At 48.0% G+C, this 24,976-nt stretch overlaps 2 protein-coding genes across 2 annotated transcripts; one reads left to right on the top strand and one right to left on the bottom strand.

Moving 5' to 3' along the window:
* Window positions 1–12,631: 12,631 nt before the first annotated feature.
* LOC100087699 (olfactory receptor 1509) lies at window positions 12,632–13,769 on the bottom strand. The gene has a single exon (XM_001517521.4). The coding sequence runs from the start codon at window positions 13,692–13,694 to the stop codon at window positions 12,756–12,758; it is 939 nt and encodes a 312-aa protein (XP_001517571.2). The 5' UTR covers window positions 13,695–13,769; the 3' UTR covers window positions 12,632–12,755.
* Window positions 13,770–23,317: 9,548 nt separating this feature from the next.
* On the top strand, window positions 23,318–24,259 carry LOC100087709 (olfactory receptor 10G3). The gene has a single exon (XM_029078371.1). It carries the CDS (start codon window positions 23,318–23,320, stop codon window positions 24,257–24,259), a length of 942 nt encoding a protein of 313 aa, XP_028934204.1.
* Window positions 24,260–24,976: the final 717 nt, after the last annotated feature.

The following is a 24,976-nucleotide window of genomic DNA, read 5'->3' as shown; positions in this document are numbered from 1 at the left end:
GACTTCTGGGCTGGTGAGGGTCCCAGTCCATTAGCTCTTCCAGGAGCCGGACTCTGATCGTTGGACGCCACACCTGCGACCCGCTACTCAGAGGGACTGTGGGGCCACCAAAACCTCTCAGCGGTTCAGGCTAGATTTAGGGGGTTCAGGGTTGCTCCTCGGGATTGGGAGGGGCGATTTTCCAGGGGCTTCTTGGGGTTTGGGGGGCTTGGGGGCCCCTGGGGATACTGGAGATGTGTATATATCTATGATTCTATTTATCTTGATGATATCTGCGCCAGACTACTTTTATTGTTTTGCTTTGCTTTGCCGTCTGTCTCCCCCGTTTAGACTGTGAGCCCGTTATTGGGCAGGGATTGTCTCTACGTGATGCCAAATTGTACATTCCAAACGCTAAGTACGGTGCTCTGCACAGAGTAAGCGCTCGATAAATACTATCGAATGAATGAATGGAGCTGGACAGTTGGATAAGAGAAGACAGACAACGATGTTTTCCTCTGTTCGCCAAAGCCGTCTCTCAAGCCCATCAATCGATCAATCAATATAGGATTGATCCTGGAGTTGGGGTTGGGGAGACTCATTCGAAGCCAGCTTCATCCCATCCAGAAAAAAAGTCTCTCAAACACGCGCCTCAAAGTGACTCCGTGAGAGGACAAGGCAGGACAGATGGCAGACTTGAAGAGAGGTTTCTTGAGGGCGCCGATGAAGTCCTCCCCACTAGCTACCTCAGAATCTGCCCAGAATGTCATACTTCGATCCGGTCATCTCTGTTGGAATTAACTGAGCTTTGTCTTCTTATCAATCAATCGACAGTATTTATCGAGCACTTACTGAGTGAAAAGCACTGTACTAAGTCCTTGGGAGAGTACAATACAACAAAATTGGTAGATGTGTATCCCCCTAGAAAACTCTGAGACCGTTAAGTCCAACTAAGTGCTTAGTAATAATAATAATAATGCTGGTATTTGTTAAGCACTTACTATGTGCCAAGCACTGTTCTAAGCACTGGGGTAGATAGAAGGTAATCAGGTTGTCCCACGTGGGGCTCCTAGTCTTAATCCCTATTTTACAGATGAGGTCACTGAGGCATAGAGAAGTTAAGTGGAAGCAGCGTGGCTCAGCGGAAAGACCCCCGGCTTGGGAGTCAGAGGTCATGGGTTTGAATCCCCGCTCTTCCACTTGGCAGCTGTGTGACTGTGGGCAAGTAACTTAACTTCTCTGTGCCTCAGTTCCCTCATCTGTAAAATGGCGATGAAGACTGTGAGCCTCACGTGGGACGACCTGATTACCCTGTATCTACCCCAGAGCTTAGAACAGTGCTCTGCACATAGTAAGCTCTTAACAAATACCAACATTATTATTGTTATTATTAAGTGGCTTGCCCAAGGTCACACAGCAGACAAGTGGCAGAGCCGGGATTAGAACCCACATCCTCTGACTTCCAAGCCCCAGCTCTTGCCACTAAACCACACTGCTTCTCTGCTTCTCTGGTTCTCTAGTACACCGCTTCTCTAGTACAGTGTCCTGTGTGCAGTAAGTGCTCATTAAATACAATTGATTGGTGAATTGATCAAATTGATAATGCTATAAAGAGGAAGGATAACTTAATGACTTTGCTTACAACCTTGCAAAGAGCGTCTATTGTCTGTTTACTTAGTACAGGGGAAGGTAAATGACTGCAGTTATGCATAGATAAGACTGAGAGGAGATTAGCAGTAATGGCAATCGTCCAGACTCTCAGACTCAAACATTAAGAGCAGGAGGAAGAGCAGGGCCTCAACCGGTTGTAGAGTGTAAATGTATCGGGAAAAAACTGCAGAATAAATCATTAAGTACAAGTATTCCCTACCATTAACCCCACTGCACTTGAGTCCATATCCATAATTTATTTTAATAATAATGTTGGTATTTGTTAAGCGCTTACTATGTGCAGAGCACTGTTCTAAGCGTCGGGGTAGATACAGGATAATCAGGTTGTCCCAGGTGGGGCTCACAGTCTTAATCCTCATTTTACAGGGTAACTGAGGCACAGAGAAGTGAAGTGACTCGCCCACAGTCACACAGCTGCCAAGTGGCAGAGCCGGGATTCGAACCCATGACCTCTGACTCCCAAGCCCGGGCTCTTTCCTCTGAGCTATGCTGCTTCTGTCTCCCCTTCTAGACTGTAAGCTCCTTGTGAACAGGGATCGTGGCCACCAACTCTGTTGAATGGTACTCTCCAAAGTACAGTGCTCAAAAAAGCATATTAAGCGCTCAAAATATACCATTGATTGATTGATTGATTTCCTGATTTACTGCTAGATTGTGAGCTCTCCACCAGACTGTAAGCTCCTTGAAGGCAGGGATCTCCACTACTGACTCTGTTGGATGCTCCCTAGCAGAATGTTCTGCACACAATATGTATTCAACAAATACCACTGGTGGATTGAGAAATAAACAAAATTATACTTATGCATATAAGTGTGGAGGATAGCAATAAAATGTTTAGGATTCAAGGAGGTGTTGGGTTGGGACAAGTGGGGTGCTGTGAATTAATCAGAGAAGGCCACCCTTTCATTCACAAAGTTCGGACTTTGAGGGAATCCACGTGGCTTTGAGCTCTCTGCTCTCTTTGCCAACTTGTCTGACATCAGCCTCTGCGAGCCAAACAAATGAAGAGTCATAAGGGATGTGGGCTAGAGGGAGTCTGTGCAATCAGACTCCCGTCTAAAACTCGCAAAAATACTCCCAAATGCTTCGAGAGCAACCCCCCATCATGTAATACTGATGAAAAGATGGCAATAGCCCCAAAGACTTGATTTCTGAAATTTATTTCTAAGGGGATGGAACTTTTCTCTTTCTCCCCCAGAGCTATTTGAGTGGGAAATGACATTGTTTATTCATAGTCTCTAGGAGTCTCTCTCATTGGCCAGGTGAATTCATTTGCGAGCAAGTTAATAACCTCGTCAGGAAACTTTTTTAACTAGATCCCCGGTGAATCCTCCTCCTCTCCACGCTAACTACTATTATTACCGCAGAGCGGGCGCTTAGGGAAAAGAAATTAATTGGTGACAGCCAGAGTTGTAATGATTCTCCAAAGGCCTCAAAACTCCTCCACTCATCTGTAATATGAAAAGTTTCAGAACCCGAGAGATTAATTAAAAAGTTACCTTTTCCTGAGTGTTCCTTAGAGGAAACTCCTTATTGTAGTGCAAAATATTCAAGTTATTGAACTGCTAATTCATTCCCCCATAGCATGTTGGCAGTCAATTCCAAATCCCACTTTACTTTTCTATAACCCCTAGAGTGATGCCTAATCAAACTTAGAAATCTCAAAGCTGTGCTGCCTTGAACGTGGCTAACAGAATGGCAAGTCAGAAAAGTTTCCTTTAAGTTTCATCTCCACTAGCCTTTTTAGAAAAAAACACTTTATAGATCGAGGACTAGAACCTACCTGAGGCATGTACTTTATTTTTTTTTAATGGTATCTGTTAAGAACTTACTTTGGGCCAGGCACTCTGCCAAGTGGAGGAGTGCTTATAAATTAATCAGGTTGGACACAGTCCTTGTCTCACATAGGGCTCACGGTCTTAATCCCCATGATACAGGTGAGGGAACTGAGGCACAGAGAAGTGAAATGACTTGCCCAAGGTCACACAGCAGATAAGTATGGAGCTGGGTTTAGAGCCCAGTTCCCCTAACTCCCAGCAGGCTCATTCTCTTTCCACTGGCCTTGCTGCTTCTCAAGTACTTAATACTTATAACATTTCTGCACCTGAGAGTCTTAAATATCCACCTATTTAACCACTCACTCATATACATATCTACTTCTTTTTCCTTCTAATAGTAGTAATAATATTTATTAAGAGCTTCCTATGGGCAGAGTACAGTATTAAACACAGTTGGAAATTAGACACCGTCTACCTATAAATCGTTTGCCTGTATTCTCCTCCAAGCGTTTAGTACGGTGCCTGGCACAAAGTAAGCACTTTACAGATACCACAGTTATTATTATTATTATTTCTGTGTCGGTCTCTCCTGTTCAAAGACTAGCTCCTTAAGTGCAGGGATCTTGTCTATTTACTGTACACTCCCCGGTGCGAGAAACAGCTTGGCCTCATCGAAAGCACACAGGCCTTGGAGTCAGTAAACCTGGGTTCTAATTCTGGCTCTGCTGCTTGGCTGCTGTATCACCCTGGGCAAGTCACTTAGCTTCTCTGTTTTTCGGTTTTCTCTGCTTTTTTAAAAATGGGGATTAAATACTTGGTCTCTTTCCTCCTTAGGCTGTGAGAGCAATAATGTGAAGCAGGGACCATGTTTGAGCTTCAAAGAGTTGTATCCACCCCAGTACTCAGTACAGTGCTATACTGCATATAGTAAATGCTTAACAAATAATTGTGATATTTGTTAACCGCTTTCTAAACTCTGGGTTAGATACAAGTTAATCAGGTTGAATACAGTCCCAGTCCCACATGGAGCTCACAGTCTTAATCTCCATTTTACAGATGAGGTAACCAAGTCCCAGAGAAGTGAAGTGACTTGCCCAAGATCACACAGCAGACAAATGGCGGAACCGGGATTAGGACCCAGATCCTTTGACTTCCAGGCCCGTGCTCTTTCCACTAGGCCACGCTGCTCCATCCAGAACAATGACTGTTCTCGATATGATTGATGGATGGATTTACTATTAACTTTAAGCTTTTCTTATGAAGGAAATATTTTGCCACTTACCTACATTAGGGTTGACCCCCATCCTTAATTATATTAATTATATTTCAGCTACTCAGTGATTATGTTGGAGCTGCGATTTCCTACTTTTGCAGTAGCGATGGTATTTAGTGAATGATTAGTGAGTATAAAGCAAATACAATCGGGAAAATACAATCGATGCCCAAGATGTTCTCTGCCCTTGAGGAGCTTACACTCTACATTAATCTCTTTTCCTAGAAGCCAAGGATCCCCCCATTAGAAATACCATGTTCTCGCTATGAGGGAATTGTCTCTCTTTAATCTATTAAAACAGATCCATTTCCTCTGTCCACCCAGGATTTTGGGGGTCCAGGCACTTGGAAATTCCTTGAGAAATGTGATTTTTTTACAGCTAATAATAACAACGATTATGGTACCTGTTAAGCGCTTACTATGTTCCAAGCACTGCCCTAAGCACAAGGGTAGATACGAGTTGGACACCAATACTATCATTAGTAAAATTATTATTGTGAACTGGTACAAGTGCCTTATCCTGGATGAAATCACTCCACCGAGTGTTTTAGTGCTGTCGGTCTCTGGGTTTCCCCCACCGTGTCTCTCACAGCACAGAAGTAGGTGCCTTGATCTGCCAGGGCTGCTCTGTCCCAGGAGAGGTTAGAGGTCTTGGAGGATTTTTCGACTTCTATGGCGAAAAGTCCAGCTGGTGTGGAGCCATCAAAAGCGCTCCCTAGAAAATGAAGCCCTCCCCAGCCTCCATGACGCTGCTTGTACCAAAACATAGTATCGTGGGGGTTGAAGTCATGGCTGCAAGAAAGGTGGACTCTCTCCCCGTCCTGTCCCGTGACCTGGAATGGCTGGAAAACCGCGGCAAGGACCCATCGTGGAGCCACTGCGGGAAGAGAAAAAGAGGAAAGAGTGGTTTATCGATCTGTGGTATTTATGGAGCCCTTGCTGTGTGCAGAGCACTGTATTGAGCGTCCACAGCCCCTGAATAGAGAGACCCAGACAAATCCCTCATCTTTACAGGAGAAAACAGATCTGAAAGTCCCAAACCCCACAGCAGCCTTGTCGTTTGAAGGATCATCGGGAATACAAAACCCACCTTGGAACTCTATCCCGTTCCCTCCGAAAACATCTGAGAGGATAACCGAGCCTGATTCTCCCCTATTTGGAGCCAGCTGTGGTTTCAGCGCCTCAGATCACGTGGGACAGGATGCCCTGAAAGCCAGAAATCGCAGCTGTGTCCGAGTTAGCAACCGTGTACCAAGTTACCCCACGTACCTGAAAATGCACACTCTTCCAAGTTGGAAACGGTCCACTGTCTCTTTATATTACTTACCCTCTGATGCCATTACTTAGTTCAGGAAAGCAGACAGACTCCTAAGAGCAGCTGGCCGGTCATCCTCTCCTCCCCTCAGACCAATCAATCAATGTAATGGGGCCATAACTGAACCCCACGCTGGATGGTCAGAGTTAGAACAGTGGGAGTTGGGGAGTGGTGGGAAGGAGGAAACCACCCATGCCAGAGACACCTCCGTAGCCGGTCCACCCAAATGCCCACCGGACCACCCAACCCAGAAGAGGGCATTGCCCAGGAAGGGTCATAGATTTTCAGCCCCCAGACAGTAATTATCCCCTTGGATCCGGAAGTAATCCCGGTGCCGGGGAAGAATCTCAAAAAAGAGTGAGAGCATCCTTTTATGGATATAATTGGGAGAATCAGCATGGCATAGTGGATAGAGCACAGGTCTGGCAGTCAGAAGGACCTGGGTTCTAATTCTGGCTCTGCCACTTGTCTGCCGAGTGACCTTGGGCAAGTCGCTTCACTTTCCTGGGCCTCAGTTACCTCATCTCTAAAATGGAGATTAAAACTGTGAGCCCCATTTGGGATGGGGACAGTATCCGACCTGATTAACTTCTATCTAACCCAGAGCTTAGTACAGTGCCTAGCACAGAGTAAGCACTTGACAAATAACATTAAAAAAATCTGGCTGGTATCTCAGTAACTCTATATGCAGGGGCACCTCACGGAATACACTTCCCCCATTTCTTGTACATAGTGTAAAAATTAGACACTCATTTGTATTCTTTCACAGCTTCCACTGTATGTGGAAATGTCTGTATCTTTTACTTATCGATCTCTGTTTGTCTTCGATTTTAAAGCGGGTACTCTGAGGGACTTTGATAATTCCGTATAATCCCCAAACCCGAGCACATGCAAGCACTTAATAGACACTTTTAATGGTGGCCCTGAATTATTTTCAGGGCACTGGGCAGTTCAAGTGGTGCTCCCTGCTGTCCATTAATGGACTGTTAGAAGCAGCATGGCTTAGCGGAAAGAGCACGGGCTTGGGAGTCAGAGGACCTGGGTTCTAATCCCGGCTCTGCCGCTTGTCTGCTCCGTGACCTCAGACAAGCCACTTGATTTCTCTGTGCCTCGGCTACCTCATCTGTAAAATGGGGATCAAAACAACCTGATTATCCTGTTTCTCCCCCAGCGCTTCGAACAGCGCTTGGCACATAACAAGCGCTTCATAAATACCATCATAATAATATTAATAATAAAACCTAAGAACCATCATTCCTGGGACCGACTTTAAGAAACAGATACATTTAGTCTGCATTTATCAATCATATTTATTGAGGGCTGACCTTGTGCAGAGCACCGTACTAAACGCTTGAGAGAGTACAGTATAACAAAGTTGGTAGACACGTTCCCTGCCATTTATGCCTTTTTTCCATTTCCCCAACTAGGCCCCGTTTGCTTTGCATTGTCCTGTACAAATATTTCTTTAAAAGAGTATCCAAAAACCATACTCACTCAAAGCCGTCAGCCCAACAGTGACCAGTTCCATCAGGAAGCCACGAGCCATTTCCCCAAAAAGTTCAGACTGACTCTGATTCTAGAGAACGCTTGACACTCGCTAGAGAGATATTTCCTGTCAGAGAGTTCAAACATCTTCCAAGAACCCACTAACACCTCTAGAACTCTAATCTCTCATCTTCCCACCGTTTTTCCCCCTCAATTACCACTTCATCGCTTCCCTGTCACCTAAGAACTTACGTAGGCTGTGAGGTCCCGTGGGCAGGCATCACATCTGCCAACACTATTATATTGTACACTCCCAAACGCTTAGTAGAGTGCTCTGTGCATCGTAAATGCTCAAAATATACCACGGTTCGATTGACTGTACATTCCTTTACACTCTATGTATCCTCTCCTCTGTAGCTTGTTTTAATGTCTCCCCTGTTAGACTGTAAATTTTTTGAGAACAAGGCAGCGTGGCTCAGTGGAAAGAGCCCGGGCTTGGGAGTCAGAGGTCATGGGTTCGAATCCCGGCTCTGCCACCTGTCAGCTGTGTGACTGTGGGCAAGTCACTTCACTTCTCGGTGCCTCAGTTCCCCCATCTGTAAAATGGGGATGAAGACTGTGAGCCTCATGTGGGACAACCTGATTCCCTTGTATCTACCCCAGCGCTTAGAACAGTGCTCTGCACACAGTAAGTGCTTAAAAATACCAACATTATGAGAAGCAGCGTGGCGCAGTGGAAAGAGCACGGGCTTGGGAATCAGCAGTCATGGGTTCGAATGCCGCCTCCACCACTTGTCAACTGTGTGACTCTGGGCAAGTAACTGAACTTCTCTGGGCCTCAGTTACCTCATCTGTGAAATGGAGATTAAGCCTGTGAGCCCAGTGTGGGACAACCTGATCACCTTGTAGCCCCCAGGACTTAGAACAGTGCTTTGCACATAGTAAGCGCTTAACAAATACCATCATTATTATAATTATTATTTCTATTGTACTCTTCCAAGGGCTTAATACCGGGCTCCGTACAGAGTAAGTGCTTAGTAAATTCAAACGATTGCGAGAAGCAGTATGACCTAGTGGCTAGGGCACGGGCCTGGGAGTCAGAAGGATCTGGGTTCTAATCCAGGCTCTGCCACTTTTCTGCTGTGTGACTTCAGTCCAGTCACTTAACTTGTCTGTTACCTATAATATGGGGAGTAAGAATGTGAGCCCCATATGAGACACGGACCATGTCAAACGTAATCAGCTTGTATCCATCCTACCGCTTAGTATAGTGCCTGGCACATAGTAAGCCCTTAACAAATGCCATAAAAAAAAAAGAATTGCACGGTGGTGTCTAGTTACTAAAGTAGCCTCGCTGGCGGCTCTTAGGTATGAGCACAACTTGTCCTTTCTTCATCCTGCAGTCTGCTGTCACCTAGTGGCTCTTCTACAAAATTTGCTGCTTCTTAAAATATTTTGAACGGATTTACTCTTTTCTCTAATCTCCCACTCTGCTATATATCTTCATTACAGGATCGGGATATAACCTAATGGAAGAATTAAGGAACGGTCTTCTCACAGTCCAAGTCTATTCTGATTTAAGCCAAGGCCCAAGATGGTGAAAGAAGATTCAGCGTAGGGAGAATTGGTTGCGTGTAGATCAGTCAAAAATGACACTGCTAGGCTTCCCGTAATAATACGTGGTTTTTTTTAAGCACTACGTGCCTGTAACTGTACTAAGTTCTGGGGTAGATACAAGATGATCAGGTGGGACACAGTACCTGTCCCATACTGGGTTCCCACTCTAAGTAGGAGGGAGAACAGGGATCGAATCCCCATTTTGTAGATGGGCACAGAGAAGTTAAAGTGATTTGCCAAAGATCACAGAGCAAGTAAGTGGCAGAGCTGGAATTAGAACCCAGGATCTCTGACTCCCAGGGCCTTGTTCTTTCCACCAGGCCACGCTGCTTCCTATCTTCTACCTCAGCCTTTCTACACTTTCCAGGACACTCTGTTGAGTTACTCTGTGGCTAGGCACTGTACTTATCACTGGGGTGGATACAAGCAAATAGGGTTGGACACAGTCCCTATCCCTTGTGGGGCTCACAGTCTCAAGCCCCATTTTACAGATGAGGGAACTGAGGCACAGAGAAATGAAGTGACTTCATTCAATCGAATTTATTGACCAGTTACTGTGTGCAGAGCACTGTACTAAGCATTTGACTTCCCCTAGGTAACACAGTAGACAAGTGGCAGAGTCAGGATCCGACAAAAACTCCTTCCCAATGGCTTCAAGGCCTTGGGCCAGCTTTCTGTGTCTTACGATCTTTGCCTCTTCAGGCAAAGCTAGCCCTTTTTGCTCCAGCCCAGCTCACGTCTAACTCCATTTTACTCTCCCACTCTCTTGTTCGCTCTTTTTCCCTGGCCCAAAATTCATCCCCACCAAATCTTCCAGACCACAGCCCTCCCATCTTCAAAACCTTCCTAAAACCTCACCTCCTCCAGGAAATCTTCCACTTTTAATTATCAGCATCCCAAACTTGTAGTCCCCTCTGCTTAGCCTGAGAGCCCCTGTTGGGTAGGAAATCTGCCTATTGCAATTAACTTGTGTCTACCCCAGTGTTTAGAACAGTGGTTGGGACACAGTAAATGCTCAACAGTTACCATAATAAAAATGTCAGATCAACCAATGAGCCTCAGCCTACCAGTATTTAAATCCAATTATCAGCACATATGTATGCATATATGTATATTCATTTGAACATTCAATGATTTATTCTGATTTATGGAATTTCAGCCAGATATACTCACTCTACTATCTATTTTATTCACATTCTTCCTCAGTCTCTCACAATCTGTAAATAATTTTGCATGTCTGTCTCCCCCATTAAAATGAGAGCTGCTAGCCAGCAAGGTAACAGTATATTTTGCTGGTACTGAACTTTCCCAAGCACTTAGTACTGTGCTTTGCCCTCAGTAGGTATTCGATAAACACCACTGATTGATAGTTATATGCAAAAGCCCCGCTAGGGAAGATACAAATGCATTCAATCAACTTTGATTAATCGAGGCAATCAGGACATGAAGAGTTTAGATAAATCAATCCACGGATAACCCCAAATCTCATTGCAGTCATTTTTTACAACCGGATTTCTATCGGAAACTACAGCCGGAACATCTAAGGAACAAAATGGACACAGTATCCCCTGTTGGTGATATCACGAACCACCTCCAGACTTAAGTATTCTTATTTAAAATTCACCTTCCTCTTTACTTTCTGACCGTCTGTAGGAAGTGCCATTGAACAGCAAACTAGCCAAAAGACAGACAGTCATTTCCAGCACTTACGTGCTTGTCTATACCCATACACAGAATTTATGTAGATTAAAATCTCATCTCCTCCAAGAGGCCTTCCCGCCCTAAACCCTCATTTCCCCCATGCTCCCTCCTGCGTCGCCTATGTACTCTGATCTGTCCCCTCGAAGCACTAGATATTCACCCCACCTTCAGCCCCACAGCTCCTATTTTACCTATTTGTGATGCATTTTAATGTCTATCTCCCTTTCCTAGATTGTAAGCCTGACGTGGGCAGGGAAACCATCTACCAGCCCTCTTGTATTGTACTGTCCCAAGCGCTTAGTACAGTGCTTGGCCCACATTAAAAAACATTAATCGATAGCTCATTGTGGGCAAGGGGATGTGTCTAACAACTCTGTTATATACAAGCAAGTACATTAAATAAATTGAATACGATCGATTGATCGATTCGATTGTACCTTCAATTATGGATATTCATTTATTTATTCGTCAATATCTTCATTCAGCCTCTCCCTTTGGGGTATACGCTTCTTGCACCTCAAAGGGGGCTCCATAAATGCTATTCCTAAGTAAGTGCATGTCCCTGCCTTGGTGAGGAGAAGCCATAATCAGTCAGTCACTTGGTCAGACAGTCAGTTGTATTTATTGAGCACTCACTGCATGCAGACCACTGTTCTAAGCACTTGGGAAAGTATAATAGAAAAATCTAACAGGCACATTCCATAATCCCAGCTGAAGTCCTGACAAACACTCCGTCACGGAGGATCCAAAAGTTCTCTCCCCCAGTGAGGTCGTTAGCTGTGTGACTTTGGGCATGTCACTTCACATCTCTGAGCCTCGGTTACCTCATCTGTAAAATGGGGATTAAGACTGTGAGCCCCACATGGGACAACCTGATCACCCTGTATCTACCCCAGAGCTTGGCACATAGTAAGCACTTAACAAATACCATTATTATTATTATTAAGTCGTGTTCTAGCGGAAACCGGAAAGGATGAGTTTCCCTTTCACTTGGAAGGTCAAACGCTCCGGAGCTCTGCCGGAAAAGAAGAAAAACACCCAGATAAGAATTCTCCTGCCAACTCCAGGGAGCCTTGGTTTCCATCTGAAGAGGGAGGATCTGGGAGCTGTAGCGGACGCTCTGAGGAGACTTGACGAAACAGAGCCTTGGCCGAGCTCTCCGGCTCACACCTACTTTTTTTAATTGGTATTTGTTAAGCGCTATGTGCCAGGCACTGTTCTAAGCGCTGGGGTAGATTGAGAAGCGGCACGGTGTAATGGATAGAGCACAGACCTGGGAGTCAGAAGATCGCGGGTTCTAATCTTGGCTCCATCACTTGTCTGCTGTGTGACCTTGGGTAAGTCACTTCATTTCTCTGGGTCTCAGTTACCTCATCTGTAGAAAATGGGGATTAAGAGTGTGAACCCCATGTGGAAGAGGGACTGTGTCCAACCTGATTAACTTGTATCTACCCCAGAGCTTAGAACAGTGGTTGGCACATAGTAAGCGCCTAATGAGTACCATAATTAGATGAAGGCAATCAGGTTGGATATAGTCCATATCCCTCAAGGGGCTAACAGTCTTTATACCCATTTTACAGATGAAATAACGGAGGCACAGAGAAGTGAAGTGACATGCCCAAGGTCACACAGAAGACAAGGGGCAGAGACAGGTTTAGAACCCAGGTCCTTCTGACTCCCAGACCTGTGCTGAAGGCCACGCTGCTTCTCTTTATGGCCTGGGAACATGTCTACCAACTCTGTTATATTGTGCTCTCCCAAGAGTTTAGTACAGTGCTCTCCACACAGAAAGTGCCCAAGGAATAGGATTGATCGATGGAATCGATAATGAAGAGCAAAATTCACCACCACACCCACTGAGCTCTTCCTGTGTTTTCACTTTACCTTCACGTTTCTTCTGTCCCTGTCCCATCACCCTCTCCCCCGCTCATGCTCCTCAGAAGCATCGCAAGACAAAGACTTGTTTTTTCCTGAGCTGTCTCATCGACTTCTTCACCTCTTCGTTCCTCAGAGTGTAGATGAGGGGGTTGAGCCAAGGAGTGATGACGGTGTAGAAGACGGACACCGCCTTGTCGGCGGAGTAGGTGGTGTGAGGCCGGGTGTAGAGGAAAATGCAGGGTCCGAATAAAAACACCACCATGATGAAGTGGACGGTGCAGGTGGACAGGGCCTTCCGGCGTCCCTCGGCCGACCGCTTCCTCAGGGAGGCCAGGATGACCGAGTAGGAGGCCGACAGGGCCAGGAAACAGAAGAGGGAGATGGCCCCGCTGTTGGATACGATGAGCATCCAGGTGAGGTAGGTGTCCGTGCACGCCAGCCTGATGACCTGTGGCACGTCGCAGAAGTAGTTGTCGATGACGTTGGGCCCGCAATAGGGCAGGCGGATGGTCAAGAGGGTCTGGACCAGGGAGTGGACGACACCCCCCAGCCACAGCGCGGAGACCAGCTGGACGCCGACCTCGACTGTCATCACGGCGGGGTAGTGCAGCGGGACGCAGATGGCCACGTAGCGGTCGTACGCCATGACGGTCAGCAGGAAGATCTCGGAGCAGGCGAAGAGGTGCAGGAAGAAGAGCTGGGCGATGCAGCCTTCGAAGGAGATGGACTTGTTCTCTGAGAGGAAGCCCTCCAGCATCTTGGGGACGGTGACGGATGAGTGGCAGACGTCAATGAGGGACAGGTTGCCCAGGAAGAAGTACATGGGGGTGTGAAGGCGTGGGGTGGAAGCTACCGTGACGACAATGAGCAGGTTCCCCAGGAGGGTGAGCACGTAGGTGACGGAGAACGTCGCGAAGAACGCCGCCTCTAGGATGGGGTTTTCCGTCAGCCCCAAGAAGATAAACTCGTCCACCCTGCTTCGGTTCACTCCTTCCATTCAGAGCTTCTGAGGAGTCCTTGGAAGGCAGGGGTAACTTCAGGGACACCAGAAGTCACAGAAATGGCCTCAGTTGCCTCATCTGTAAAATAAGGATTAAGACTGTGAACCCCATGAGGGACATGGATTGTGTCCAACCCTACTGTCTACTCCAGCGTTTAGTACAGTGACCGACACATAGGAAACACTTAACAAATACCATTAAAAGAAAAAAAATGACTGCTCAGTTTTCCAAAGGAGAGAAAAATGACAGGTGTGAGCCTGATAAACTTTTCCGCAAAGTAGCACTAACACAGACTCCAAAGATAATATCGCTCTCCCAGACACTGGTACATATGAAGCTGTTTGGGACAATAGCTCCTTGTAGATTTATTATTTTAGGCACACGCAGACAACACAACACAAACTTGGACCACATCTTGATTCTATTTATTGCCACTGTTCTTGTCTGTCTCCCCCGATTAGACCGTAAGCCCGTCAGAGGGCAGGGACTGTCTCTATCTGTTACCGATTTGTACATTCCAAGCGCTTAGTACAGTGCTTAGTACATAGTAAGCGCTCAATAAATACTATTGAATGAATCGACAGCCACCCTCTCAGAAAGATACCCGTCTACATATGTACATCCAGACTGACAGACAAAATCTCTCAGAAAGACAAACACAGCCTCCCAGACAGATTAGTTCTCCCGGTCACTTAGGCAAAAATGTAGAACACACCCCAGGACGCTCATGCCCACACACACACTGACTTCTGGATAAAGAACACTAGTTTGTAAGCACAGCCATCTGAGGAAAGAGCTGGGGCCTGGGAATCGGATGACCTGGGTTCTAATCCCAGCTTTGCCATTATCTGCTCTGTGACCTTGGGCAAGTCACTTGAATTCTCTGAGCCTCAGTTTCCTCATCAGTAAAATGGGGCTCCCATACCTGCTCTCCCTCCCCCTTAGACTGAGCCCCATATGGGAAGGGGCCGGCGTCCAACCTGATAATCTTGCATCTACCCCACGCTTAGTACAGTGCTTGGTACATAGTAAGCACTGAAAAGATACCATTATTATCAAATGCCATTATCATCAAGGAGGCAACCATTCAGAGAGTAAATATGAAACATGAGAAGCAGCATGGCCTAGGGGAAAGACTACGGTCCAAGGTGTCAGAGGATCTAGGTTTTAATCTCAGCTCTGCCACTTGTCCATTGCGTGACCTTGGCTAAGTCACTTAATTCTCTGTGCCTCAGTTACCTGATCTGTAAAATGAGAATAAAGACGGTGAACCCCCACATGGGACATGGACTCTGTCCAACCTGATTATCCTATATCTACCCCGATGCTTACTGTGTCCAGCCCATAGTACGTGCTTAACAAATACAATTTAAAAAAAGAAATACTTACCAATCTGCCTGCCCAGAGACCACAGTGTTGCTTTCAGCCAATGCTTTGTTGAATTTCTTGTTGCTACATCCACAGATAGAAAGCAAGAGAAAAAGAAAGGCCAAAAAAGGAGCTGAAGAAGTCATCAGCCGCCTTACACACGTCTACATTTATGTACCCATCTTCCATATATACATCTCTCATGAAGGTATTTTACATACCGTATTACCTGAGCACCAAGTCATGAACATCACGCCTTTTCCACCTTCCCCTTCTCTGTAGATTATTTCAGTTATCTGTCTCTTCTGCTAGACTGTAAACTCCTTTAGGACAGAAATCAGATCAACTAGGAACCCAGGTCCTAATCTGGCTCCACGACTTGTCTTCTGTGTGATCTCGGGCAAGTCACTTAACTTCTCTGTGCCTCAGTGTCCTCATTTATAAAATGGGGATTAAGACTGTGAGCCCTATTAGGGACCCGGACTCCACTAAGTGTGCTTGAGAGAGTTCCATACAACTGAGTTGGCAGAGACATTCCCTGCTCACGATGTGTGACCCCGGAAACGGGTCTGAAATTGGGATTCAATACCTGCTCTCCCTCCTACTTAGACTGTGAGCCCCGTGTGGGACACAGGGATTATGTCCGATCTGATTAAGTATCTACCCCAGCGAATAGTACAGTGTTTGACACATAGTAAATGCTTAAATAGCATAATAATAATAATCATCTGGAAAAAATGGAGCTATCATGACTCTTTTTCTCAGCGTGGTCCCGAAATGAAAGTGATTTTATGGGAGACTCTTGGAAGCCCACAACTCCCTGTGCATATCCTCCTGAGCAACTCAAAGCTCTCTCCCCTCACCACGTCCCTGAAACTAGAGTTAATGAAGCTCTTTGCCATTTCAAAACGCCTCCCTCTTAAACGCTGATGCCCATGTGGGACAGGGACATCTATTCTGATAATCCTGAACCTCCCCCCTGGATTTGGCACAGTGTCTGACACATAGTAAGCACTTAATAAAGACTATGATTATTTTCATTACGATTGGTTGATTAGATAGTTATCTCACCCTGGCTAGAGGAAACCAGCCCACCAATTTGGGAGTAATAAAAATAGTGGTATTTATTAAGCCCTTACTTTGTGTCAAGTGGTATATTTAGCACCAGGGGAAATAGTTGATATTCAGAACTATCGATTAAACCGCACTGCCCGGCGGCTCCCGGCATGGCGTATTCATGTCTGGTTGGCAGAGCTAGACGTTTCCGTCTCCTCTGAATAAAATCAAATGACCAGGAGAAAGCTCAGGGTGTCTCGAAATCTTACCGTCCATTCCCTGAACGGCTCTGAAGACTCAGTTCTGTTTTCTCCCCTCCATTCCCAAAGGTTTTTCTATCACTGGTACAATTCCCTCTTTTCCCCCAGCCAGTTTAGGGGTGAACTGGAAGGTTAAAAGCGCCGAGATTTTTATCAGCCCGGCCTAGAGGAGAGACTTACGCAACGGGCTGTGACTGAATCACCAGGGGAATTATTAAAAGTTTTCCCTTTCCATTGCTTTCCCGGGCTTCATCCTGGCAGGCACCAATGAAGCGGATTCAAGTTAATCATGTACGAACCCAAAACCCAACGAAAAGTTCCAAGGTTCCTAATGCCTTGATTTTAGCGGGACATCAGTATGAGAAGCAATGCGACCTAGCGAAAGGGACACAGGCCTGAGAGTTAGAAGACCCGGGTTCTAATCCCAACTCTGCCACTTGCCTGCTGTGTGACCTTGGCCAAGTCACCTCTCTTCTCTGGGCCTCTATTTCCTCATCTGTAATATGGGGGTTAAATACCTGTCCTAACTCCCCGTTAGATTTTGAACCAGCCCCATGTGGGACAGGGATTGGTTCTGATCTGCATGTACATACATCCCAGTGCTTAGTACAGTGTTTAGCAAGTAGTAAGCTCTCAATGAACACCACTACTATTATTACTGTCAGTATCTGGGCCCTCACTCACTTCCTTACTGCCTGGAAGAATCAGACTCAACAATCCATTTATCTCACAGTCTCTTTGGGATGGGTTAGGAAGGGTCATTCCCATTTTACAGATGGATAAATTGAGCGTCAGAGGTTAAACCTTGAGGGCAGAGCCAAAATCCAAAATAACTATCCTTTCTTCTTCCCTTCCTCACCTAATGTGTATTGCTTCATTGAATAGACATCATTCTCTTCCTTCAGAAAGAAGAGGAGAAAGAGAAGAAGGAAATGGAGGAAGAGGAAGAAGAAGAGAAGGAAGAGATCGAGGAAAGGGACGAGGGGGAGAGGGAAGAAAAGTATGAGGAAAAAGAGGAAGAGGAGGAGAAGGAAAAAAGGAAAATGGGGAGGAGAAAGAGAAGAGAGAGGAAGAGAAAGAGGAGATTACTGCTCTACCCACATTCAAAGCCCTACTAAAATCACCTCCTCCAAGAGGCCTTCCCTGACTAAGCCCTCATTTCCCCGTTCATCCTCCACTCTGTGTCGACTGGGCGCTTGCATCTGTACCCCTTAAGCACTTGATACTCACCCCACCCTCAGCATTTATGTACATATCCTAATCTGTCATTTATTTACAGATAGACTGTCATGTCCTTGAGGGCAGCGATCATGTCTACCAACTCGATCGTATTGTCCTTTGTCAAGGAAGTGAGAAGCAGCGAGGCCTAGTGGAAAGAGCACGGGCCTTGGAGTCAGAAGGACTTGAGTTCTAGTCCCAGCTCCTCCACTTGTCTGCTGTGTGACCCTGGACAAGTCGCTTAACTTCTCTGTGCCTCAGTTATTTCATCTGTAAAACAGGGATTAAAAGACTCTGAGCCTCATGTGGGACATGGACTGTGTCCAACCTGATTAGCTTGTATATACCCCAGCTTTAAGTACAGTGTCCGGTGCATAGTAAGGGCTTAATAAATTCCATAAAAAAGTACAGGGCTCTGCATACAGTAAGTGCTCAATAAATACCATGGACTGATGGATTGATAGAAGAGAAAGAGGAGAGGAAGGATGAGGAGCACAGGGAGAAGGAGAAGGAGTAGACGGAGGAGAGGGAGGAGGAGTAGTCAAGGGAAGATGAGGAGGAGGGGGAAGAGGAGAAGGAGAAAGAGAAAAAGGAAGAGGAAGAGAAGGAGGAAGAGAAGATAAGGAGGAAGAGGAGGAAGAGGAGGAGGAGGAAGACCACTCTCGGTCTGAGCTGTCCAGTGGGGATGCTGACAAGATGGCTTGAGGGTCCCTCACAGGATGGGATCGACGTTAAGTTTCTCCCAAGCAGGGGCACTGGGGAGAATCCAGGGGATACGGTGACCTCCCAAAGAGAGAAGAACAGGAGCGAATGTGAAGCTCAACGAGAACACCTAAGAAGGATGGAGAAGATGGGTGAAGGGAACAGAGCTCTGAGGGGGCAGGAGGAGATATTGGATTTTCATTTCTCCAACAGTTGATTTTTTCCTTGTCTCCAGAAATAATGTGGCTTTGTCTTGTTTCCATGTTTTTTTGTCTAACAGATTTTCCTTCAGATTTTGCTCCAGTAGGAACACATGAGTTATGAAAAGAAGAGGGTCAAGGAAAATGGGATTCAATTTTGATAATTTCCCAAGAGGAGCCAAGGGGGTGGGTGTTTTTCTTCTCTTTGGTGAAGATTTGCACACAATATGGCATCCCCAAAGCCCTTCTCCTCCAAAAGTGAAATAACAACTGATCTCCTAACAGTTAATCAGTAGCATTGACTGAGTGCCTAATGGGCGCAGAACAATGTACCAAACCTTTGGGAGAGTGCAACGGAATTTCTGGCCTCAAGGAGCTTCCAGTCTATTGGTTCTTTTAAGATCTTGCACTATTATTTATTTTATCAGGTGTGTGTTTCTCTTTGTCCCGAACAAATTACAACAAAGCAGACAATAGCCAAATAGATATGATTTATATGGAGATGAAACTCTTCTGGTTGTGGAATCCTGGATCCTGAATTGGTAATAATAATAACATACTGTGATAGTATATGTAATATTACTATTAGAAAGCAAAGGTTCACATCCCTATTGAGATGTTCACAGATTTCGATCCATGGAATAGGAATCAACGGCGACCCAGACGCAACTGTTACCTTCTCACTGTACCTCGATCTTGCCTGTCTCGCCGCCAACCCCTAGCTCTCCTCCTGGCTCTGGCTTGGAACGCCCTCCCTCCTCAAATCCGACGGACAATCCCTCTCCCTCTTCAAAGCCTTATTGAAGGAACATCTCCTCCAGGAGGCCTCCCCAGACTAAACCCCACTTTTCCTCCTCTCCCACGCCCTTCTTCGTCACCCTGACTTGCTTCCTTTGCTCTTCCCCCATGGCAGCCCCACACCACTTATGTACATATCTGTAATTTGATTTCTTTGTATTGATGTCTGTCTCCCCCGCCTCCAGTCTGTAAGCTCGTTGTGGACAGGGAACGTCACTGTTTATCGTCGTATTGTACTTTCCCCAGCGCTTAGTACAGCGCTCTGCACACAGTAAGCACTCAATAAACATGATTGAATGAATGTATGAATGAACTTAATGCCAGCACCAAGAGTTTTAATCTTCAGCACCTGGCAGGCACACCACTTCAGGTCCCTCCACGGTTGGGGCGGTCCCTCTCGGGGGCTGCCCTTGGGTCAAATGACTAAGAATCTCTCCTGGCTCTAGTCCTTCTGCTAATATCACTGGTCCTGACTTCTTGTGGATTCTCCCCTATGCCCATCACCTCCTCCGATACCTGCCCACTGCCAATCCCCTTTCGTAATAATTATGGTATTCGTTAAGCGCTTACTGTGTGCCAGGCACTGTACTAAGCTCAGGGGTAGAGACAAGCAAATCAGGTTGGACACAGTCCCCGTCCCACGTGGGGCTCAGGGTCTCAATTCCCATTTTACAGTTGAGGTAACTGAGGCCCAGAGAAGAGAAGTGACTTGCCCAAGGTCACACAGCAGATACGTGTGAGAAGCAGTGTTGCTTAGAGGAAAGAGCCCGGGCTTGGGGGTCAGAGGTCATGGGTTCTAATCAGCTGTGTGACTTTAGGCAGGTCACTGAACTTCTCTGTGCCTCAGTGACCTCATCTGTAAAATGGGGATTAAGACTGTGAGCCCCACGTGGGATAACCTGATCACCTTGTATCCCTCCAGTGCTTAGAACAGTGCTTTGCACATAGTAAGCGCTTAACAAATACCACCATTATTATTATTAAGCGGCGGAGCCGGGATTAGAACCCATGACCTTCTGACTGCCAGGTCCATGCTCTATCCATTACGCCATGCTGCTTCATCATCTGTCTGCCCTTATTCGGCCCACTGGACCCGTCCGCTTTACCTGCAGCTTACTCCGACCTCTGCCCCCCTGCCTGATCGGGGCTGCCCTTTTTGGCCCGCCCTTCCCCCAGAATCCTCCATCACACGACCACCGAGACTGGAGCCGACGGGGGTTAGGACCCGACCGTTGCCTCCCGCCGATTTCTCCAGAACTCCCTTAGCTCTAGCCAATCCTCCAAACCAACCGAAGCGAACAACCCAGAGTTCCCTAATCCGAGGTTGGCCGCCAATTCTAATTGGCTCCCTTGACAATGTGGGAAATCTGAGGAAGGGAGGATCTTGGAGCAGTTCTCCAATAGGCCGTCCTTCTCCCCTGACAGCTCAACTATAGTCGAGCCGGGAGGCAACCCGAACCCATGTCGAAGCCGGGAGGGAGGGGGCCTCCGTATGATCCGAATTCGGTCTCCCGCCCTCTCTCCCAACGGCTGATTCCCTCCCTGCGCCCCCAAAGGAATGGTTCCCGTGGGTCTCAGAGCCAATCAGAATTCCTCCTCAAGTGTGGTATGTAATGGATCCTCTCTTCTCTGGGCTGGGATTTCAACGAGCCACTGCTGACAGACTCCAGAGCCTGGCGCTGAGTCCAAGACCCGGAACTCCAGGGCTTCCTGTGGCCATTTGGCCCAGCTTACCCTCAGGGTTTGGTCCAAGGGGCGGGAGATGTGCTGAGGAAACAGGAAAACGTTCCTGAACTCACCTGGAAATCCAGTTGATCCTTCTGTAAGTTTCTAGCCCGGACACCCTGATACAGACGCTCATTTCTGAAGAAGGTTTTCCCTACCTGACCTATCCTCATCCCTCTGGTTTCCTCACCCCACAGGTGTCTCTTCCTACCTATCTCTCCTGTCTCTTCTTCCTCCTACTGCTCTGGTTTCATTTTTTAAAGTATCTATTAAGTGCTTACTATGTGCCGGGCACTGTACTAAGCACTGGAGTAGATCACAGTCCATATCCCAAGTGGGGCTCACAGTCTCAATCCCCATTTTACAGATGAGCAATCTGGGGCACAGAAAAGTGAAATCCCAAGGCCACACACGAGGCAAGTGGCAGAGGGGGGATTAGAACCCAGGTCCTCTGACTCCTAGGCCCGTGCCTTTCCACCAGGCCACGCCGCTTCTCTCTGGACCACGCTGCTTCTCGTTCACGCGGCTCCACCCCTCTGATGGTTGAGATGTAATCTGTATTTGGATTAGGACTCTCTGAGCGGTTGGAATTCAACGTCGGCTTAAAGCGCTGTACCGAGAGCTACAAGTAGAAGGCTGAAAACTAGACGGGAATCCCCGAATCTTCAAGAGCTCCCAATCTGAGAATAAAGGGGAGGCGATGGACAGGCAAGGGAAGGCGAAACAACCAGACCGAAGAACGACATCAAAAAACAGAGATGAGAATAAGGAGACTGGAGGAGGGAGAAGAAAGAGACAGAGGTGTCAGATCTCCCCCTGCGGTTGAGACTCCACTGGAATTGGGGATCTCTGGGTCTTCCCCCCAGTAGGGTGACCTAGAAGAGGGGGAATCAATCACTCAGTGATATTTATTGAGTGCTTACGGTGTGCAGAGCGCTGTACGAAACACTTGGGCGAGTACGAGATAAGGCTCAAGGGGCCTCCCAGAGTGGGAAGGGGACGTGTCTACCAACTCTATAGTTGAGTAAAGTGCTCTGCACACCGTAAGCGCTCAGTAAATACCATTGATCGATTGATTGATTGATTGACTGATTGGACTAGAGCTCCCTCCCTGCCTTCCTGTTAAGTCCAAGAAGGCGACTGCTCCTTTAAGGAGGAGTTTTATGGTCTCTGGAGTGAAAAAAGGAAGGGAGGAGACTAACTAACCCAAGGTTTCGCTTGGCTAAAAATGACACTGAAGGAGATTATCTTCTAATTATCCTAGGTTTCAAATAATGAAAATCACTTTTAAACCTTTGGATCGATGCCGACTGATGGACAGAAGCGGTGGGGGCCCGTGGAAGAGGCATGGGCCTGGGAATCAGAAGACCTGGGTTCTAAGCCCACCTCCGTCAGTCGCCTGTCTGCGCGACCTCGGGCAAGTCCCCGAACTGCTCTGTGCCTCAGTTTCCTCATCTGTAAACTGGGGATTCAATACCCGTCCTCCCTCGCCCTCAGACTGAGAGCCCCATGTGGGCCAGAGATTGTGTCCGACAATCAGTTTATACTGAATTCACCATAGTGTTTGGCACAAAGTAAGGGTTGGACAAAAGACCACAATTATTACTGTACTACAGGCACGTATATCCCCGCTCTTCAGCACTGCAGACCACCACCGACACCGAATCGGAGAAGGGGATGCAAATGTAGGGAGGGAGGGAGACGTGTCTGGAACTTGGCAGAGGGAGGGAGAACAGGAACTTGAGAATTCAGACTCATCTATTATGACTTCTGCTTTTTTTATGGTATCTGTCAAGCGCTTACTATGTGTCAAACACCGTTTTAAGTGCTGGGGTAGATACAAGTGAGTTAGGTTGGGCACGGTCCCTTTCCCGCATGGCACTCACAGTCTAATTAGGAGGAGAACTGAGGCCCAGAGAAGTGAAGTGATTGGCCTAAAGTCACCCAGCCGGGATTCGACAGAGCCGGGATTAGAAGCAGCGTGGCTTAGTGGCAGGAGCCCGGGCTCGGGACTGGTGGGTTCTAATCCCGGCTCCGCCACTTGTCAGCTGTGTGACTTTGGGCAAGTCATTTCACTTCTCTTTGCCTCAGTGACCTCATCTGTAAAATGGGGATGCAGACTGTGAGCCCCACCTGACTACCTTGTATCTCCCCCAGCGCTTAGACCAGTGCTTGGCACGTAGTAAGCGCTTAACAGATACCATCAGATACCATTTCCCTCTCAACTCCAACCCCCCCGGCCTCCGCGACTCCGTGTCCTCTTTAGTTTCTCCTCAGGGGAGAGCACCGGGGATGGACGGAGCCAACGGCACCCCGTTGACGGAGTTCATCCTCACGGGCCTGCCTCACCCTCCGAAGCTGAGGGTCTTCCTCCTCCTGTTCTTCCTGGCCACCTACATCCTGACCCAGCTGGGGAACCTGCTCATTCTCCTCGTCGTTTCGGGCACCCCGCAGCTCAGGGCCCGCCCCATGTACATCTTCCTGGGGGTCCTGTCGGTCGTCGACATGGGCATCTCCACCGTCGTCGTCCCCCGGATCCTGACGACCCTCACGGCCACGGGCCGGGCCATCTCGTACGCGGGCTGCGCGGCCCAGCTCTACGGCTATCACTTTCTGGGCAGCACGCAGTGCTTCCTCTACACCATCATGGCGTACGACAGGTACCTGGCCATCTGTCACCCCCTGCGCTACCCGGCGGTCATGACCCGCCGGGCCTGCTCCGGGCTCGCGGCGGGCGCCTGGGCGGCCGGCTCCTTCCACGGGGCCATCCAGGCCTCGCTGACCTTCCGCCTGCCCTACTGCGGCCCCAACGAGGTGGACCACTTCTTCTGCGACATCCCCGCCGTGCTGAAGCTGGCGTGCGCCGACACCGCGGCCAACGAGCTGGTGACCCTGGTGGACGTCGGGGCGGTGGCCTCCGGCTGCTTCCTGCTGATCCTGCTCTCGTACGCCCGCATCGTCCGGGCCGTCCTGGCCATGCGCACCGCCTCCGGGAGGCGCCGGGCCTTCTCCACCTGCGGCTCCCACCTGACCTTGGTCACCGTGTACTACGTGCCCTGCGCCTTCATCTACCTGCGGCCCGACGCCGGCAGCCCGCTCGGAGGGGCGGCCGCCCTGTTCCCCACCGCCGTCACCCCCCTCCTCAACCCGCTGATCTACACTCTGAGGAATCAGGAGGTGAAGCAGGCCCTGAAGAGGATGATGGGAGAACGGAGGAGCGCGAATGGGATCTGACTGGTTCTGCCCCTGCCCTCGCTCGCTCGCAGTCCGAGAACCGCGCCGCGGTCTGCTGGGAGGAGCTCGGGCCGGGGGGCCGGGAGACCCGGGTTCAACTTCTGGCTGGGTGACCTCGGGCAAGTCGCTCACCCCCTCTGGACCTCGGTCTCCCCACCTGTAAAATCGGGAACGGCGATGAGGCCCGTTTGCAGCAGGGGCTGGGTCCCGTGTGATTATCTTGACTGGTTTGGCACATAGTGAGCGCTTAGTGGACATCGTTATCACTGATTGGATTGCCCTCGCGTTTGGCACAGATTAAGCCAATCCCGTGATTATTGAAACACTAGGCGTGGCTCAGTGGAAAGAGCCTGGGCTTCGGAGTCAGAGGTCACGGGTTCGATTCCCGGCTCTGCCGCTTGTCAGCTGTGTGACTGTGGGCAAGTCACTTCACTTCTCTGTGCCTCAGTTCCCTCATCCGTAAAATGGGGATTAACTGTGAGCCTCACGTGGGACGACCTGATGACCCTGTATCTACCCCAGCGCTTAGAACAGTGCTCTGCACATAGTAAGCGCTTAACAGATAACAACATTATTATTATTATTAGGCGTAAGGAAGCATCCGGTAGACCGGCAAATTAGCACAGAGCAACTCTTGAGCCTAAAACCAAACTGCATAAACCATTGCTTTTTTTTTTCTTTCAACCATATTTATGTAGCCTAGTGGATAAAAATGGG

The sequence above is a fragment of the Ornithorhynchus anatinus genome, chromosome 13 (assembly GCF_004115215.2).
Source record: "Ornithorhynchus anatinus isolate Pmale09 chromosome 13, mOrnAna1.pri.v4, whole genome shotgun sequence".
Classification (NCBI taxonomy): domain Eukaryota; kingdom Metazoa; phylum Chordata; class Mammalia; order Monotremata; family Ornithorhynchidae; genus Ornithorhynchus; species Ornithorhynchus anatinus.
The sequence above is the reverse complement of the archived record's forward strand: the minus strand, read 5'-3'. Positions and strand labels throughout refer to the sequence as shown.

Bases quoted from the DNA above. Each gene is read 5' to 3' on its own strand.
- LOC100087699 (XM_001517521.4), bottom strand. From the start codon at position 13,694: ATGGAAGGAGTGAACCGAAGCAGGGTGGACGAGTTTATCTTCTTGGGG.
- LOC100087709 (XM_029078371.1), top strand. From the start codon at position 23,318: ATGGACGGAGCCAACGGCACCCCGTTGACGGAGTTCATCCTCACGGGC.